This window comes from Erinaceus europaeus, chromosome 9 (assembly GCF_950295315.1).
Source record: "Erinaceus europaeus chromosome 9, mEriEur2.1, whole genome shotgun sequence".
NCBI classification, from domain to species: Eukaryota; Metazoa; Chordata; class Mammalia; order Eulipotyphla; family Erinaceidae; genus Erinaceus; species Erinaceus europaeus.
In genome coordinates, this window is record NC_080170.1 from 76,931,750 (window position 1) to 76,952,475 (window position 20,726).

General features: G+C 40.4%; 1 protein-coding gene across 26 annotated transcripts in view; it reads right to left on the minus strand.

Annotated features, from left to right (window-relative positions):
• Nucleotides 1-20,726, minus strand: part of KALRN (kalirin RhoGEF kinase) — an 866,834-nt gene that overhangs the window by 56,416 nt on the left and 789,692 nt on the right. For all 26 annotated transcript variants that reach the window (XM_060198227.1, XM_060198226.1, XM_060198224.1 and 23 more), the window contains 10 exons: nucleotides 19,527-19,657; nucleotides 13,360-13,426; nucleotides 11,785-11,888; nucleotides 11,529-11,598; nucleotides 11,115-11,201; nucleotides 10,242-10,334; nucleotides 8,404-8,454; nucleotides 4,987-5,064; nucleotides 1,225-1,410; nucleotides 698-869 (listed from right to left, as the gene is read on the minus strand). In XM_060198227.1, coding sequence (XP_060054210.1) covers nucleotides 698-869; nucleotides 1,225-1,410; nucleotides 4,987-5,064; nucleotides 8,404-8,454; nucleotides 10,242-10,334; nucleotides 11,115-11,201; nucleotides 11,529-11,598; nucleotides 11,785-11,888; nucleotides 13,360-13,426; nucleotides 19,527-19,657 — 1,039 coding nt within the window. The remainder of the gene's footprint in view (nucleotides 1-697; nucleotides 870-1,224; nucleotides 1,411-4,986; nucleotides 5,065-8,403; nucleotides 8,455-10,241; nucleotides 10,335-11,114; nucleotides 11,202-11,528; nucleotides 11,599-11,784; nucleotides 11,889-13,359; nucleotides 13,427-19,526; nucleotides 19,658-20,726) is intronic.

Below are 20,726 nucleotides of genomic sequence, written 5' to 3' on the forward strand. Positions count from 1 at the left end.
CTCAGTTATCTCTAGAAAGCTCAAGAGAATCTTGAGAGTACAAGCCATTAGCCACCAAATGGGGAAACACATGCCATTGATAGTGGGTCCCTAGAGGCAAGAGGATGTGGTCATCTTAGACCTTCACCCCGATTATGTTTCTTTTTTTTTCTTCTTTTTAATATTTATTTTATTTATTCCCTTTTGTTGCCCTTGTTGTTTTTTATTGTTGTAGTTATTATTGTTGTTGTCGTTGTTGGATAGGACAGAGAGAAATGGAGAGAGGAGGAGAGAAAGATAGACACCTGCAGACCTGCTTCACCGCCTGTGAAGCGACTCCCCTGCAGGTGGGGAGCCGGGGTTCGAACCAGGATCCTTATGCCGGTCCTTGTGCTTTGCGCCACCTGCGCTTAACCCACTGTGCTACAGCCCGACTCCCTTTCACCCCGATTATGACCAGCTGTTAGAGATGATTAAAAATAATATGCCCTTTGTCTATGATATAGCAGAATCTCTCTCCCTTTGGAGAGGGGCCTTCTTTAAAATGCTACTGTTCTACTTGTATATTCAGGTTCAGGTAAATTCTAAACAGTCTTTCTTAAAATGACATATTAAATGTGACCCAGGTTCATAATTCACCAAAAGCCTAGACCAAATTAGCTTAGAGAGTTAGGGATCCCTGAAAATGACCTCTCTAGATGCTAGCTCCAATACCTACCATTTAAGAAGTCTCGCTGTGTTTCTAAGACTTGATTGATGTCTTGCACCCAGGCCTGCTGGATATCAGCGTTGGCAGCTTGCAGAATGACTCTCTCAGAAGTCTCCCTGTTCATGAGTGCAAACTTGCAGGGGTCATTGTCCACATTCTCCTCCAGTAGCAAGTAATTCATCTGGAAGAAGTCAAGTTTATCCTCTTCATAGTTAAGTCATTTTAGAGACTAACAATATAGTACAGTATTTCAACATTTCTATTTAGGAGCTGTTTCCAAAATCTCAACCTGCTCTAATAGCTGAATTTTAGGTTTCTGTTTTTAAGTGAATGACATGATCCTAGAGAGCCCATGACATCATTCCAGAGACAGGTACTCAGCCTGCCACTTCTCAGACAGTCACTCTCCTTGCCCAAAGATTATGAGGCTGAATAGCTTCTGGTCTCCACTCAATCCAGTGCCTCCTTCTTGGGAAAACAGGGAAATAGCACCAGCACATCTGCCTCTTTCTCCTTCTTATCCAAGGCACCCTTACCTTGATGCTTCTTTTGAACATGTAGCCTGGGGTGAGGGACCCTTTCCTGAGCAGTTCACTGAAGATGACAATCTGCTCAAACAGGAACACTCGTCTCTCCTTGGTCCGGGACTGCATGCCCGCATCCAGCTCAATCACGTAGAAAGTGTCCTGCTGCAGCAGCTTACCCTGAGCGGTCAGGGTGCCCTGATGGAGAGAAGGCCCAAGTGAAGTAAGTGAAAAGGAGATGAGGTCTCAGGACCATGCCCTGGATGATCAACACAACACTCAGTTAGGAACTGTAATTAGATTTCAACAACTGTCATATAGATCATTAATTCCCCAATAAAGTGATTTGGGGAGAGGAGAGGAGAGGGGAGGGGAGGGGAGGGGGGGGTGGGGAGGGGAGCAATGACAACAATAACAAGGGGAACAAAAATGGGAAAAATGGCCTCCAGGAGCAGTGGATTAATAGTGCTGGCATCAAGCCCCGGCAATAACCCTGGAGGCAAAAAAGAAAAAAGAAAAAAAAAGTCCAAGAGGTAGAACATAACATACATACATGTTTGTTTGTTGATTTATTTATTGTTAATTATCTTGACACCAGGGATGAGTCCTCTGCTCCCAGTGGTCATTTTTTCCCTTTCTCTATTTTTAAAAAATATTTATGTAGTCCCTTTTGTTGTCCTTGTTATTTTATTGTTGTAGTTATTCTTGTTGTTACTGATGTTGTTGTTGGATAGGACAGAGAGAAATGGAGAGAGGAGGGGAAGACAGAGCGGGGAGAGAGAGAAAGACACCTGTAGACCTGCTTCACTGATCATGAAGCGACTCCCCTGTAGGTGGGGAGCCAGGGGCTCAAACCAGGATCCTTATGCCGGTCCTTGTGCTTTGTGCCACATGTGCTTAAGCTGCTATGCAACCGCCCAACTCCCTTTTCCCTTCTTTTAAAAAATTATTTTTTATTATTAGACAGGACAGAGAGAAACTGAGAGGGGAGGGGGTGGGATAGAGAGACACCTGTAGTACTTGTTTCACTGTTTGTAAACCCTCCCTCCTGCAGGTGAGGAGTGAGGGTTGGAACCCAGGTCCTTGTAATTACCCAGGTAATGTGTGCACTTAACCAAGTGTGCCACCACCTGACCCCAGTAGTACTTACTCATTTCTAATTAGATTTTCAGAAACATATTTACATCTTTTAAGGGAATTTAGTCCAAACTGGGAAGTCTTCAAAAAACAGATGCTACTGGAGAACCTTGCTTTTTCTACTATGTGTAGCCCTGACATTTAGAAAGTGACCAGAAGGCCTTATCTGAACTATATAATCTCTCAGGTGACAATTTTTTTGCCTCTTAAGTCAAATGTAGTACATTCTCTACACATGATACTTTATCTGAAGTATTACCAAGCACATAGGTCATTGTTCCTTCATGTTTCCGAGGAATGCCAGACTCCTGGTTTGCATTATGGCTTCTTATTGCCAGGGTCAGCAGTTGAACAGGCTTATCTCTACCCTGGTACCAAGTTAATATTAAGCCAGTGACCAACTAGCCAGGAAAACTCTAAAAGCTTATTCATATTACATGAGTATGATCCATGAGTTATACAGCCCTCCCAACATTAAAAGGAAAGTTAGAGAATTTAAAGAGAAAATATAAGAGGGTTGAACATCTATCTCCCTGTTTAGAGCTATGGGCTTCAGAAGAAATGGAAGTCTATTCACTGCCTTTCCCCAATTTGCTAGAAAAAAGCAAAGCAAATTCTCTAGGATTTAATAAAAAGAGATCATAGTATTTGATTTACAGAGAAAATAAGTGTACATATGTTGGGATATTGTGCAGATGTGGTTGAACATTGGCAGGGCCCACAAGCCATTATATTTCCATGCAAGTATTATTTACATATCCCCACCATGTTATCCCCTCAGGGTATTGCTAATCCCACCAGCTTTCTACCTTCCCAGAATGCCTTTTTCTTTTCTCCACCCTCTTCCCTAGCCAATTCCATCCTGACTTGCCACTTCCAGAATTCTCCTATAAAAGTCACTTCTGCTTCTGTTCTCTCTTTCTTTCTCTTCTGCGTCCTGACCTGGAGAAGACCTGGAGAAGGGTTGGTGTGCATAGCGGGAGGCGGCCATTTTGCTAGCTCCACGTGGTCTAAACCCACTATGCTCACACTTGACTCTGGGACGTCCGCATCAATAAAGAATTGTATTACCACACCACCATGAGTTCCTTGTCTCTCTCTCTGGCGAAGCTAGCCCGGCATACACACACACACACACACACACACACACACACACCACAGTTCCTGTGAAGTCTGACTGGGGTCAATAGGCATTATTAGATAACATTCTAATAAGTGGTCAGTTTGACCAGTTTGAGAAAACTAGTATAGTCACTGAAATTAAAATCCTGAAGCTATTTCTCTTTACAACTTTCTCTTCTTCAAATAACAGAACTGTTCACTGTGATGTTTGAGAATTCTTTTTTTATTTATTCCCTTTTGTTGCCCTTGTTGTTTTCTTGTTGTTGTTATTGATGTCGTCGTTGTTGGATAGGACAGAGAGAAATGAAGAGAGGAGGGGAAGACAGAGAGGAGGAGAGAAAGACAGACACCTGCAGACCTGCTTCACAGCCTGTGAAGCGACTCCCCTGCAGGTGGGGATCTGGGGGCTCGAACTGGGATCCTTATGCCAGTCCTTGCGCTTTGCACCACATGCGCTTAACTGGCTGTGCTACTGCCCGACTCCCGATGTTTGAGAATTCTAAGCACACATTTAACAAGAAAATCAGGCAGTGCAGTCCAGGAAGTGGTGTAGTGCATAGGGTGCTGAAATTGAAAGCATGAGGTCTTGAGTTCAATCCCTGGCATCCCATGTGCTTGAGTGATGCTCTGGTTATCTATCTATCTATCTATCTATCATCTATCTCATTAATAAATAAATAAAATGCTTTTTAAAAGTCAACCACTAAATAGGCCTGTTTAGTAGAACCACCCTCTCATAAAAAGAAAAGGTTTAATTTTTCTTTCTGGTCCTACTTCTATCACACAGTCTGCTTTGTCTTACAATCCCATACTTTCTCAAGCAAAAAAAGAAAAGAGATCATTGCCAGGTTCACAGTGATGAAGAATTGTGGACCTTCTCAACCCCCTTGGAAATCTGACTTCAGTGTGGTTGATCACGCTGGGACCTCCTGTAAATATCCCATTACTAGTTTCCCTAAACAGATGTATATTCTAAGCCTATGAACCAGAGAAGCCAAGGAATAGTGACACAGGTGGTCAGAGAAGTGGGCATAGGAAGTGGGCATACAGCATTCTGGCTGTAGCACATGAGGCTTCTCAGTCTGGGATCCTGGTACCCAGAAAATAGAGGAATGAGAAGCATTCTTTTTTTCATGCTGTGCCAGAGTCTCACACAAGCATCACCTTCATTCCCATCATTTAGGGCCATCTTTTTCATTTTTAAAATTTCAGATAAAGAGAAGGGTAGATGGACAAAGAGAGACACTGCTTCCCCATCCATAGAACTTTTTCCTGGTGACTTGGTACTCTTGTGTAATGTTGGGGTTTAAACCTGGGGCCTTGTGCATGCTCTACTGGGTGGGACATCTCTTGGTTCTTCTTCTTTTAAAAGATTTATTTAATAGTGAAAGACAGAGAAAGTGAGAACCAGAGTATACTCTGGTGTATGTGGTGCCAGGGATTGAGCTACTTTACATTTGCAAGTCTTACATTCTACCACTGTATCAGTAGCTGAGAACATTTATAACACCTCACCTCAAAACCCTGCAGGCGTCCCAGATTCATCATGTCATTGCAGCGTTTTGGAACAAGGCACATTAACTCCACTGCTTTCTATAAGAAAGAACAATAGCAGTTCAGGACAAGAAACAGCACATAGGCAGGAAGCTAAGGGTAACGCTGGAAGACATTCTGGCTGATCACTGATTCCAAGAGACAACACTGGTCCCTGCTGCCCATTCTCAGAGGAATGTAGGGTTTTCTGTTCTCCTGGTGGTGGATGCAGGGGGTTGTTGGTCAACATCTGCAGGGGCTCCATGTGAAACAGTGACCACTCATGGGAAGAATGTAACTCAGCCCATCCTTTTTTGACCACTACACTTTAGTTTATTCATTTATTATTAGTATTTAAAAAATCTAAGATGTTTTTACTAACACACACACACACACACACATATATATATTTCAAGACCTACCAATATGAATTTCTGAGACTAGAGCTTGGGAATTTTTTTTTTTCCTCACAAGTTCTTCAGGTCATTTCTAATTATCTCTAAGGTGTAAGGACTAGAATTATGTACAGCACCAAGGGCACAGTCAGTACTCAGTAAACGTTCACTAATGAACAGTTTTCTGTGCATATTTACATATTTTATTTTTCTTTCTTCTTTTTAAAAATTTTATTAGTGACTTAATACTGATTTATAAAATGATTTAACAGGGATGTAGTTTCACACTGTTCCCATCACCAGAGTTCTGTGTCTACATTCTCTTCACTGGAAGCTATAATAGTTTTCCCAAGTTCACAGATATGGGTTGACTATTATTTCTATAACTCTCTCTCTCTCTCTCTTCTCTCTCTCTCTCTCTCTCTCTCTCTCTCTCTCTCTCTATATATATATATATATATATATATATATATATATATATATATATCCCAATGGTCCCATCTTCTCTTCCTTTCTAAGTCATACCTATACCTATTACTACTTCCAAATGTCCTTCCTTTTTTCCTCTTTTCTCTCTGGGTCCTGATGGAGTTGGTGTTCAGGTCCTTCTGGTCATCTTCCCCCTATCATTTCTCCCTTGCTGGGAGTATAGACCAAAATTCTTCTTGGGGTGCAGAAGGTGGGAAATCTAACTTCTCTAATTGCTTCTCCATTGGACATGGGTGTTGGCAAGTTGCTTCATACTCCCAATCTGTTTCTATCTTTCTAGTGGATTAGGGCTCTGGAGAGGTGATATTCCAGGACACATTGGTGAGGGATAGAATCCTTGTTAGAATGGAATCATGATAGCATCTGTAACTTGGTGGCAGATAGAGGAGTTAGGCAGTTAAAATGCTGGTCTCTGGCAACAATCCACAGTATCCAGTCAATAGCAGCATAATGTGGCATGACAGCACTGTGTTGATTTAGTTGAGGTCAACAGAGGCAATATGACGGTAAGGAATTAGAGAGAAGAAACGTCAAGAAGTATGGGCATAGTCCTAGAGACTCCAGGACTAGGAGAAATAAGGATCTTAAAGAGAACTGGAAGGGTTCTTGTAGTCTTAGAAAGATTTTAGTTAATTATTATTATAAACAAGCTAGTTGTTTTTTTTTCTTTTAATGAAAATATAATGAATGGTTAGGCTTAGTATGATTGACTTCACTATGCTTTGTGCCTTTTATAGGTATCTGGTAATCACTGTATCTTAGATACTGATAGGGCCAAATGGTTGTAGATAACTTAGAAATAAAAAAAAACTATATATACAAATATATTTTTAGAGTTCCTTGAACAATATAATCAGAATTTGATCACCTTACACATCTGGAACATTAAATACTTAGGGTAAAGAAAGTATGTATACTCATAACTATTGAATAGGCAGTTAGAGAACTTGACATAGTAAATCTATTCCTCATTCCACATGTTAAACTGATAATGATTTATGAGATTATAACTTAAGAGGATTATAATTTCACACCTTACCCACCACCTGTGTCCCTGCCCCATACAACCACTAGATAACCAATACAGTTTTCCACAGTCTTGGACATGGGTTGGCTTTTTGTTTGTTTATTTGTTTCAAGTTCATGTATTCAATCCTTTAAATTCCACATATAAGTAAGTCCATCCTGTAGTTGTCCTTTACCTCCTTACTTACTTCACATTAGTCTACTCCAATTCCATCCATTTTATCCAAATGACACAAAGTCATCTTTTAATTTTTTTGTAGTACTCCATTGAGTATATGTTCCATAACTTTTTTTTTTTTAGCCAGTATCTGTTGAAGGGCATTTTGGTTGCTTCCATATTTTGGCTATTGTGGATAATGCAGCTATAAACATGGGTGTACATATATCCCTTCAAATTAGTGTTGTTATCTCTTGGATAAATGCCTAGAGTGGAGTTACTGGATTATATAGCATTTCCATTTGTATTTGTTTCAGGATTCTCTATATTGTTCTCTATAGTGAGTTCTCCAGTTTGCACTCCCAAAAGCAGTGTATTAGAGTTACTCTCTCTCCATATCCTTTCCAACATTTATCCTCTCCTGTTTTGTTGAAGGCCATTCTAACAGGTATGAGGTGGTATCTCAGTATGGTTTTCATTTGCATTTCTCTGCGGTTGCATGAATTCAAGCACTTCCATATATGTCTGTGGGACATGTGTAAGTTCTTTAAATAACTGTCTATTCATATCTCCTGCCCACCTTTTTTACTGGGTCCCATTTTAGTTTATCAATTCTCTTTTTTTCTCATGTTTTATTTCCTTTCTTTGTTGCTTCCTGGCTGCCCAAGCAACAGCTTAGCTTAGCTTGGCACGTGAAACACTAGAAGTTTTAACCTAAAATAACCTGCCAGAATGGCCTATAGCCTTTCTGGCTTAAAATAATCCCCATGGTGACACTGCCTCAGAGAACTTCACTTGGGGCATAATCCTCAGTGGAGGGGGAAGGGAGTAAAAGAGTAATCTTTTCTGTTACATTTAAATGGCTTTTGGATTCATGAACAGAAACACACACTGAAACACCCAGATCTCTAAAGGATATCTGAGCCCTAAAATACCACCATTCCTACTTTCCTACCACATGTCATTAGAAGCCTAGTTTGGCCCTGGACAGAATTCTTGACTTCTAGAAAAGTGCTCAGAGTTTTTATTAAGGCTTGGCATGTCTCATCCTGCTGAGCAGTTGTTTGTGAGGAGTTCATGTTGAAAGGAGTCAGCCTAGAATCTCAGTGATTCACTGACATTCTTGCCCCTTTAGACAAAGACAGCAGGGTGGGGGAGTTAGCATTATGTTTATGCAAACTGACTCTCATGCCTATGGCTCCCAGGTCCCAGGTTCAATCCCTCACACCACCATAAACCAGAGCTCTGGCAAACAACAACAACAAAACCAAATGGTAAAGATAGACATAGACAGCATCTTTAGAACAGCCAGCATTACAGCAGAAAACTCACCTCAATATCTGAACATTCCAAACCAGCCTTCTCACTGTATCGCAGGAAGTCCTAGCAAGTGAGGGAACCAGGGAAGGGTGTGGGAAGGGTGACATCAGTTAGGAAAATAGAATGCTATAAAAAGAACCCAGAATCCCCCCACCCCGGAAAAAAAAACAAAACCACAGCATCGTGAAACTCTGATAATACTCAGAAGTCTTTCTTCCCAAAAGAGATGGTAATGGTTTGTAGTAGCTGATATATGAAGTTATGAGTCACTCAGGAAATAATAACCCAGAGAAAACCCTTAGGGTTTTCCATGATTCAAAAGCTATGGGGGAAGGAGCAGGAGAGAAGAAAGAAGGGGACAGAGAAAGTGTGTGTAGGGAAGAAAGAAGATTATGAAAAGAAAGAATGGGAGAAAGGAAAGTTAAATCCCTTCTATTCATGTGATATTTATGAGACAACTGTTAAAATTTTTTTTCTTTCCTTTCTAATAATTACACCATTTAAAAAGTAAAATAAGGTCAGATCATAGCATCTAAAAAGTGAAATAAGACAAAGTTTTACTTACTACTCATTTAAGATTTTGTTTTGTTGTATTTATTTGCCACCAGGATTACTACTGGGGCTCCATGTCCACACAATGAATTCACTGCTCTCTATGACCAATTTGTCCTGTTTATTTTTATTTTTTATAGAGACAAAGACATTGAGATGGAAATAGAGAGGGAGAGCAAAAGAAAGGCACCTGCAAAACTGCTTTACTGCTTGTAAAGCTTTCCCCCTGCAGGTGGGAACCAGGGCCCTGAACCATGGGAATGTGTGAACTCAACCAGATATGCCACCATCCAGCCTCTCATTTAAGGTTTCTAGACACATTTCCTTCCTTTTATCTCTCCTTGTATTACACTCTTATTTTATGGTTTTATTAAAATTTTAAGGTATCAAGTCAGTGGTCATGACAAAGAAATAAAGTGAGCTGCAGCCCAGGAGGTAGTGCAATAGCTAAAAAAATGGACTTAAAAACATGAGGTCTCTGGTAATGCCCATGTCTAGCAATTACAGAAGCCAGACCTCTGACCTTCTGCACCCTATGTAGATCTTTGGCTCATACTTGCAGAGGGATAAAGAATAGGGAAGTTTCCAATGGAAGCGATGGGATATAGCACTAAGGTGGTGGGAACTGCATGGAACTGTACTCCTCTTATCCCACAACCTTATTTACCATTATGAAATCACTAATAAAAAAAAAGAAGTTGAAAAATAAGAAAGCACAAAGCTTGGACTAGGTTTGGCATATTGCACCAAAGTAAAAGACTCTGCGGTGGTACATGAAGGCAGAGGAGGACCTAAGGGGGGTTAAATTGTTATGTGGAAAACTAAGTAATGTTACATATGTACAAACTATGACTATAAACCATTAATCCCCAGTAAAGAAAACAAACAACAACAACAACAAAAATACATGAGGTCCTGAGTTTAATTCCTGGCATTGTATGTACCAGAGTGATGTTGTAGTTTTCTCTGTCTCTCTCTCATAAATAAATATATGTTAAAGCACTTAAAAATGTTATTTTAAAAAGGAAGATCAAATAGCAACCAGTCTTAAAGGCAAGGACAACAATTATGTGTACTTAACCCAGTGTGCTATGGCCTAGCTCCCCAGGAACAACAATTATGTAATTTAGTTTAAAGGACAGATGATACAAGCAATTAATAGACAAATGAAACACAATGTCTCATCCATTAACACACAGGAAAAGGGTGATAGAGGTAGAACCTCAAAGTAACTGAATCCTAACTGAGGGTCAGAGGAAGAGCCTCTTTTGGCTATTTCAGGCTCATAGCTTTCTTACCTTGAGGAGCAACTGGTATTTTGTTATTCTCTGAATGGGCTTGATAAGGAAGTCACTAAGTGTCAGCCTTTGATTTATCTCCTGTTTCACCTCCTGGAAACATAAGCAAGTTCCATTAAAATAAAAGGAATCAAAGAACTGAGGTGCTGTGTATCAGGGCCCAAGATATGGCAGACAGACCTTCATGTTTACTAATGTTGTTTTAGAATCATCATCAAATCACATGATAATTATATTTGGTCACACTGCTGCTAGACTGTTAACATACAGCAGACATCACCACCACTTGTGCACTTTAGCACCCTGTGTCCTCAGCCCAGTATTGGGGGACAAGGTGCAATGGGTGTTCTGCTCTGGTACTGCTCCAAGGTCAAGTTCAGGAATGAAGGGACACAAGCCAACAGCTGGGCCCTCAACTCAGATATGCAAATACTCATGTGAGGACTCTTTCCAAGAGCAGTGTTGACTGTCCTCCAGCAAAATAAACACTTTGAGGTGATTAACAGGATGTCTGGGAACAGGAGCAGAAACTCTGGGGTGACTTTGTAAGTACCTAAGCTGTAAGCCATTTCTAGGAGAGTGGGGAGGAAGATAGTGGGCAGTCTGTGTGGTCATGCAGAGAGTCACTCTGCAGATGGAGGCCTAGAGACTTCTAGTAACAATATCCTCCCTGGGCTACCTCAGCTCCTCTCAAGCAATGGGGCTCATATGAATTTATCTAACAAACTAAATGCCTCTGCTGAGGGGTCAACAGAATTGTATGGAGGCCACCTGTGGATGGATGGATGGCTGGCTGGTGTCTCTCACTGTTTGCTTTGGTCTGAGTGACTCCCCACCCTTCTGCCCCAGTTTGGCATGGCCCAAGTGGCTTACTTCAAAGTAGGCATCATACTCAGCAACGATGTACTCTGAACGAGGCTTATTCTGGCAGTACCAAACATAGATGTGAAGCTTTCGCTCCTGAAAAAGGAGAAGGGAAGGCACTTGGGCATCCTGTGTTTGGTGTTTGGAGTGCTAGAAAGTGTACATATACTGAGAGGAACAGACAGACTGCACACTTTGGGAATACAGTGAGGCAGGTAAATATCAGGGACATAAGGTGGTCAGTAAAAGTCCATCTTCCAAACTGCCACAAAGGTTAAAATTAGCATCTCAAGTGAGAAGTGAGATGGTAGGCAAGTTAAAGAAGAGCAGAAGAGAGAAGGCATTGACAAATGGACATCACAGAGTCTGGTGCAAAGGGGGAAGGCTGACACTCACATTTTTAAAAGGGAGAAAAATACTCACATGTTTAATAAAGAGCTGTGCCAATCTGTCTTGCTCCTGGACACACTTTTCCAGTTCAGCCAGGAAAAAACTGAAAGGAGGGAGGGGATAAGAGGATGAAGTTACATTCCTCAGAATAGTATCACTCCTCAAGGTAAGATAATTGAGGGGAGGACACCCCCCCCCCCCCCCCCCCCCGTCTCCACCTTAAAGTCAGATGCAGGTGGAGGGGCTGTAGATGGGAGAGACCAGAACCTGAGGGCAAGGCAGCACTTACTCCTTATGCCAATCATAAATCTGGTGGATGTTTCCAAATACAATTTTATCTTTTCCTCGCATGTCCTCAGGAACACCCTTTTCTTCGATTCTCTTCATGAAGCCCTGTAAGGTAGAGGCAGTTAGTAGAGCATTTTTAGGAGATAGTTTTTCTAGGTAGATCCCATCCCTCACCCAGGGAGATGTGTCCACTGTGCTGTTGTGCTTCCTCAGTACTCAACTGGGGTTTGATCCTTGTAAAGCGTGATACACAGAGCTTTTATGAAGTCCTGGATCCCTTTATGTTGGTCTGCTTCTAATTTTGCTTCTAAGACCTTCTGTTTTGATCATCACATTAGGTTTGCTTGCATTGCTTAACGCTGTAGTCTATTTACATAATCATTGTTTTTGAGACCCGCATTGGTTTAATCTCCACTGGTTCGCGCTTTTTCCACTCCATCCCCTCTCCTAGTCACATCCTGTTTTCTGTTTTTTAATCTCCACTGGTTTGCATGCTTTTATCCTTCTCCTCACCCCCTATCGTACGTACATCCTCTTCCGACCTGACACTTCCGCCTCAGGAGATATAAAGGACAGGATTTTCTAATGAATAGAGATTTGATTGACTGCACTGCATCCCCGCTCATCAATAAAGACTGAACTGCGTTCCCAGCTCAGCCATGAGTCCCTGGTCATCTCTCTCCCACCCACAAAGCTAGCCTGGCACCTTTCTTTATCTCCATCCCCCTTATGAAAACAGGACATAAGTAGTATATACAGGTATAGATTCTATACATCTGAAGCCTAAATAATTTTATAAAACCAATGTTACTTAATATTTTTTTTAAAAGCAGAACAGTAGCCCAGGAGGTGATGCAGTGACTACAGCATTAGAATTAATAGCATGAGGTCCTGAGTTCAATCCTCATCATTATTGCATTGTAGGTGGCCATTTATTTTATCTTTAGTAACCATAATGTTCTTTTTAAAAATTTTATTATATTTATTTATTTATTGGATAGAAACAGTCAGAAATCAACAGGTAAGGAGAGATAGGGAGAGAGACAGAGAGATACCTGCAGCCCTGTTTCACCACTCATGAAGCTTTCTCCGCTGCAGATGGGGGCCAGGGGCTTGAACTCTGGTCCTTGCATACTGAAATGTATGCACTTAACCAGGTATGCCACCACCTGGTCCCTCCATAATATTATTCTTAAGCTAAAGTAATTATAAGCCCCAAGATTTCACTAAGAATGGCTTGCTTAGTAGCCACAGTGTCTCATTGCTGGGAAGAACACATGTTTCTACATGGTTAGACACTAAAGAAAAGCTCTCAGGATATTGATGTAATCCCTTACAAGGAGGTGAAAGGATCAGTACAAATCCAAATGCCCCCTGAAATGATTTAACATTTGGGGCCCTACTTCTTTCTAAAAGTGTTAGGGGTGGGGGGGATGGAAAAAAAAATCCTTACACATTAGATTTAATCAACTACCAATTTTTGTTTCATTTCTGCAAATACCGAGGCAGATTAACATAATCCTTACATTAAACCAGGTTAGGAGACCACAAACTCTCATTCTCATCATCTACTCACCTCCACCACAATTCCCAGATCCTTGACGTAGTCTTTTTCTGTCTGAACCAGCTCATTCAGGACAAACCTGAGCAGGAGATTAAGAACAGTGAAGGTTGCTTCTCACTGTAGAGCAAGAGATCTATTCATTTTCATTCATAGGAAAGTCATTTTGGTACCTTTATGACAAGACCACCACCAACCCTGTACTTTTCTTAGTAAGGTGCTTACTGATGCTATCTCTCCAAAAGGCTCCCAATGAAAAGATGAGGGTATGGAGGTGAGGGAGGGCATAAATAAGTTGAGGTCAACAGGTCAACAAGAGACTTTTCTCCCCACTTCCATTCCACTCCAGTCTTTACATGACAATGAGAGAAAGACAATTTTTAACAACTGACCGCTGAGGCATTAGAAAACAACATCAAGCAGCACTTTTTCTTTTTTTTTGCCTCCAGCGTTATTGCTGGGGCTCTGTACCTGCACTGTGAATCCACTTCTCCTGGAGGCTATTTATTCCCTTTTGTTGCCCTTGCCATTTATCATTATTATAGTTACTGCTGTCATTGTTGTTGGATAGGACAAAGAAAAATTGAAAGGGGGAGGAGACAGAGAGAGAGAGAGAGAGAGAAGGCTAGACACCTGCAGACCTGCTTCACCACTTGTGAAAGCAACTCCCCATGCAGGTGGGAAGCTGGGCACTCAAACTGGGACCCTTACACTGGTCCTTGTGCTATGTGCCATGTGCACTTAACCTGCTGTGCTACTGCCCAACTCCCTAGTGGTATTTTTGAGACAGAGAAGTTACAATTATTCAGCTTGCAAAATTCCATCAAGACCAGAACAACTGACTGCAAACATTCTATAATCACAACTCTGAAAGCGGTAGCCTGTAGATATGGAACTTAACAACAAGGATAATTGCTTCCTTTGTTTCTTTCTGGTTAATGATTTCTTCCTCTGAGAGCATTTTCTCTTGCTTATAGGGTGATAGCACTATTTTATGAAGATGAAAATCTTGAGGCAAGTTTGGTAACTTGCCCAAAGGGACAAAATGAATACTGGAGCTGGATTTTTTTTTTTTTTTTTTTTTTTTTTTTTTTTTTTGTGGAGCTGGATTTGAACCAGCTGTTTAAGAATTCAAAGGCTGCTCTCTCAGTGTCCCCAACTATCTGGTAAACTACTTATACTGGTCCCCTGTAGATCCCAAATCCAAAAACTCTTTCTGTCTAGACAGTAAAGAGCTGTACATATAGTGCTTATATCAGTGCACAAAGCAGGCTAGGCTCTGTGAAGCTTACTGGAGTCTGATTCATATTGTCTAATCAGAGTTTTTCTTGGGGCCACAAAACTGTGCTTTTGGCCTACAAGGCAATTTAGGAATAAAGTTTTGAAATGTCAGAGAAGCCCCAGCACAAGGGTTGTAACTGTTATGAACCTAGGAAACAATTCATCTGAAGTTCTTGTTCTAAATGGTGCAGACAAGCCACCAAATGCCCAGATCTGGGACCTTGGGGTGATGGGGAGGAAGCATAAAGGAACACATGCTTCTTTATCAGCACACCCAGCAGTTCCAACCAGTTCCCTCTCTGTAATACAGACAATCATGTGTTGTAGGCCACAGGAAGGAACTGGCAAGGCCAAATAAGAGCATTTCAACATATCTTTAGTGTGGCCAAAGTTACTGCTTAGTAGCAAGTGGTAAAAGAAAACCCACAGGAAAGTTAGAGTGGGGTCTGGTTTGGGTCTGGAAAGGTCCTCTGTAGATGAGGTTCAGCTCTCTATCTCTAAGTGATATTTTTTTTATCCAAAGTTATCTATGATGGAGTGCTAGTAAAACTAATATCCCCTGATACAGGGACATAATGACATATTAAAAGATATTCTGTAAAGGTTTGTGAAATATTTGTATGTATTGTAAAGCATTACATGATTAATCAATAAATGAATTAATAATTTAGTAGTTTAGTTATTACTAGTAAAAAATTAGCTAAAAAGTAAATGTTTTTTGGTCCAACCAAAATTATTATTATCTTTTTTTTTTTTTAAGATTTATTTTTGCCATTGTGGATCCACATTGAGGGCAAGGTCCCGTGGGGGACCACAAAGGGTTCCTGATAGAGATGACCAGTGACAATAAAGAGAGGGGTTTATCTGAGGTCTAGGTCCATCATGTCTGTTTGGGAATCTCAGGATTCCTCGACTAGGACCCCAGCTGATGGGGTGGCCTGATAGTGACTAAAGAGTCATCATTAAAGTGTGCCAGTCTCTTGCAGCTTTTGCAGTCCTTATTTTGATTAAATTTAGCTTTGGAGTAAGTGAGAGAAGTGTAAAAGGAAGTAGGTGAGGAAGGTATCTAAGTCTAAGTAGACACTATTTCATTATGAACTTTATGGTGTCTTTTTAGGTCTTTCTACTTGCTTGCTGCATATGCTGACTCACTGCAGACTACTGTGTACTTTTGCTTTCAGGTATATATTTTGCCCTAATTAATGGATACATGCCCTATCTCATGGGACCTGGTATATATCTAGATTTGGGGACTTTGTTAGCAAGTTAAGCACCTGAAATGGAATTAGAGAATCCTATGAAAGGAAAGGTCTCAACAATGGCAGAGAATGTTCCATCCTCCGAAGGGAGGCTGGACAACATACTCTATGTTCCACCTGAGGAAGATAGGTCATGAAATTGAGGCAGATTGGAATGATCACAAGAATGTGAGCTCAGATCTACCGGGATGCAGAGGTCACATAGGCTCCTAAGCTGAATATGGGCCCCAGATTAGATCAAATCAATGGGGTTTACAGTCAACAATATTTATATACTTTTCCCATATTAGTGAGCTACTCTCTTCCCTGATCCAGCTTTCTGGTCCTTTTTCCAGCCATGACATCATCTCCCTAGACAATAACTTGGATCCACCTGATATCAGATTTCAAGCTCAGAAAAACAAAAACAAAAACTACTATAGTCATGGGCCCTTTGGAATATAACTAAAATAAGCCTACCAACTATCTACAAAATAGAAGACCCCCTTTAGGTTCATAATCAGTCAACAAATTGTCTGACTTTATATGTTAACTCTTTTTTTAGCCACCAGGTTCCAGGTGCCACTATGATGCCAACTGGACTTCCCTGGACAGAGACTCCACCAATGTGTCCTGGAGCCCTGCTTCCCCAGAGCCCCGCCCCACTAGGGAAAGAGAGAGACAGGTTGGGAGTATGGATCAACCTGTCAAAGCCCATGTTCAGTGGGGAAGCAATTACAGAAACCAGACCTTCCACCTTCTGCACCCCATAATGACACTGGGTCCATACTCCCAGAGGGATAAAGAATAGGAAAGCTATCAGGGGAGGGCATGGGATATGGAGTTCTGGTGGTGGGAATTGTGTGGAGTTGTACCTCTCTTATCCTATGGTTTTTATCAGTGTTTCCTTTTATAAATAAAAATTTTTAAAAATTAAAAAAAGAAAAAATGATTTGTTTTTATTTTTATTGTATAGAGACAGACAGAAATGGAGAGGGAAGGAGGAAATAGAGAGGGAGAGAGACAGAGAGACACCTGAAGCACTGTTTCACCATTCTCAAAGCGTTCCCCAGCAGGTGGGGACTGGTGGCTTGAACCTGAGTCCTTGCACATTGTAACATGTGCACTCAACCAGGTCCACCACCACCCCCCACCCCCAATTAAAATTCTTATAGCAGCAAGTCAAACTTCCTTCTAATTCTATCATTCAAAATGATGGAAAATGAAAGATCTTCCCTTGAAGATTTTCACCAAATCTATGAACTGGCTACTCCTTCTACTAAAACTATTTCCCTCCATAGGTAATGGATGATTCCTCACCTTCTTCTGGTCATGTGCAAACTACGGCATGGCCTAATCAGTACTACCCATTTTCTATACTGTTATTTTTTCTTCTCCTAACATCCTTCATAATTTTTAGTATTATTTTCTTCCATTGGCATATAATCTTGTCGTGAAAGCAAACACTTTTTTTTGGTCAGTTAGTTTTATCCTCCTCTAAGCACCTGGTACATAGTGTAGATGTTTATTTTGCCTGTTTCCATAAATGTTTAATGAATGAGTGACTAAAACTCGAAGATAGTTAAGCCTATTCTTGGATATTTTTCCTTCTAGACAAGTAATGACTTGTTTCCCTGTTTTATTTGTTTTCTTTCCATGGAGTTTTCTCTTAACACTTTGGCATCTTACTTCTGTCTTCTGGATTGAGCCTCAAGTGTCACATAGGGTTTATAATACAATGCTTATACAGTGTCTTTTCCATCATGGCTGTACTTATAGCAGAACTTAATAAAGATAATATACAGTAAGAGAAATGAAACATTGGATAAGTTGGAAGAGGGATAAGTGATAGATAAAGTAGGTAAAACAAAAAAGTAACCTACTTGATTGTTGGAGTAAAGTCAGAAAAATTCTATATCTAGAATTAGGTCAATGGTTTAAAAAACTGTTTATAGGCCTTTTTGATCAAAGAGATAGAGTAATGATAAGATTTGCTAAGGACCACCTGTCCCTCAAAGGTTCCTGCTAATAGTTTTGCTTTGTCTTGGTCAAACTGGATCACTGTTCAAGCTCTAAATCATCTCTGTAAAAACAAACAGTGAAACTAAAGAGAATCAACTTTGTATAATTCCTGTGACAGTTCCCTTGGGAATTTTTTTGTTTGTTTGTTTGAACTCCATTCTATTCTTGGGGATTTTGGAGTATCCAGAAAAATGAGACATGGAACTGGAACACATACATGCAACCTGCTCATCTACAATAGGAAATGTCAGCTTTGCTTTGTAGGCTAGGCCCTGGTTATTAATGTTTTTACAGAAATTAAGTAAAACATGCTCACTTTCCCTTTTTCTAAGTAAATAAAAAGACCTGGACTAATTTTCCTGCTATTTTTCACGTTTATGACCAAGCTAACAGCATGGTGAGTTTCAGGGAGGAAAGTTGGCTAGTCAGTAACAGCAAGAGACCTTTCACACCTGCCTATCCAATTCTTGTTGAGTTTTCAATCTCTTGCACATCAGGCTATGTCGAAAGCATATTAGCAACTCTTCTTCCAAAACATAGTCAAATCCTAAATAAGAATTAACTAAGGTTTTAGAGGAGTTGCTTCATTATTTATTTCGATATCTTCAAGTATCTATATGTTCTTAGCTAATTTAAATAGTGCATGACTAACTTTCTATGAAAGTGAACCATTCAAACTGCATAACACATGTTTTTTTTTTTTTTTTTTTGCTTCCAGGGATATCGCTGGGACTCAGTACCTGAACAATGAATCCACTGCTCCTGGAGGCTATTTTTCCCTTTTTGTTTATTATTGTTGTTGTTGTTATTATTATTGTTGCTATTGCTGTCATTGTTGTTGGATAGGACAGAGAGTAATCAAGAGAGGAGGGGAAGACAGAGAGGGATAGACACCTGCAGACCTGCTTCACCACTCATGAAGTGTCCCCCTGCAAGTAGGGAGTCCAGGGCTCAAACTGGGATCCTTACACTGGTCCTTGAGCTTTGTGCCATGTGCGCTTAACCTGCTATGCTACCGGCTGGCCCCTACATATGGGTTTTTGTTACACAGAATGCAATGTGAATTGTGTTAATCCTACCCCCCTGCAAAAAAAAAAGTAAAAGTAATTTTTAAACAAATGTAAAATTAAATTCTTAGGAGAAAAAGTGGCCCTGACCACTTTTTTTGACCACTGAGATTGGCCCTGACCTGCTAGTACAATAGTGCTCTTCTCCTATATGTAACTTTCATACATTCAGGGAAATGCTTCCTTAAGTGACTGCTATCAGACTTTCTGCTATGACTCTCTGATATACACGCCCATAGCAAGATCCCCAGAGTTCCCAGAACTTTGTTGTTCCTCCTTTCATCAGCATGTTTTACATTGCTAACAGACCTTGGCTATAACCACACTTTGTTAATAATAGTTGCTACATCACATAATATATTTCAGCCTATAATTCTTAAAGTCAGTGTCATAGTAGTTCATTGTTTATTAGTGCAACACTGTACAGATCTAGGTCACCTTTACTTGGAATGAATCATATCAGTTGAAACAGAGTGTGGGGGAATCCCTCCCTAATTGTCCCTAAACTTCCTGTGACCTTTGCCCATTGTGCACTGCACACGAGTACCAGAGTGGATCTGGGGAAGCCACTTACATCCTGCCTCTCAGGGCCTTGGCTTTCTGTTCTTCTTCCAGGTTTCTAGGAAGTGTAGTTGGGGTCATTCCCTCACTGAGGCAGCTTGCAGGGTCTTTTAAGCTCCCCCGATATGAACCTCCTTCTAGACTCTGAAAAGAGAAGGAAAAACAGTCTGAGAGAAGAACCCACTGAATTTTCATTCATCTGGGAGCTCTCTTGTGTCCCCCATTTAGCCATAATGAAATTGGGAGATGAACACAATGTTTTTAGTAGACCACTTTACTGGGGAAATGTTGACTAACAAGACTATTGTCACAGGTGTACAATTTCATATTTCCCCAGGGTAAGTATCAGCACACAAATTGATCCCACAACAATGCTTAGATAAATAGCAAGTAGATAAATAGTAAGGTCAGGGATCATGGTCAAGGTGGGCAACTGGATTGAAAATATGAGTAATATATCCTATGCCACAATACAGGTCTGTCTACAATAGCCACTGTGGCTAAAAGGAAAGGCTTCACTCTGTTAGTCCTAGAAAACATCAGTTCTAAGGTTAAAATTACAAGCATTACAGAAGTGTGATCCCCAAAGATAGTAGGAACAAAAAGATTACATTCTTAATCGTATTAGTCACACACTCTTTAAGCTGATGTATTTCAACCTAGACCAAAAAGAAGTAGGAACTGTTCATATCAATTAAACAAAAGGTAAAGAAGGCATTCAAAGGGATATTATATGTGAACAGGTAGAGAATATTAAGACTGAATCTGAGAAAAGATGCCAGCATCTCCCTTTGCTCAACACTACTCCCAAATAAAAAAATATACCAGGGGCCAAACATGAGTTTATTACCAGTACTAGAAACTAGAATTGAGGCCAGAAGGTGGTGCACGAGGTTAAGTGCACACATCACAAGGCACAAAAATGCAGTTTAAGCTCCTGGTCCCCACCTGCAAGGGGGAAAGCTTCACAAATAGTGAAGCAGTGCTGCAGGTATCTCTCTGTCTCTCTTCCTCTCTCTTTTATGCTCCCCTCTCAATTTCTCCCTGTATTTATCCAACAATAAAAATAAGTAAGTTAAAAAAAAAAAGAAACTAGAATTAAGAAGTGAGGGCCTTCCAATTTGTGAGAATTTCTTTTTAAATATTTATTTATTTATTTATTCCATTTTGTTGCCCTTGTTTTTTATTTTTGTAGTTAATATTGTTGTTGTTA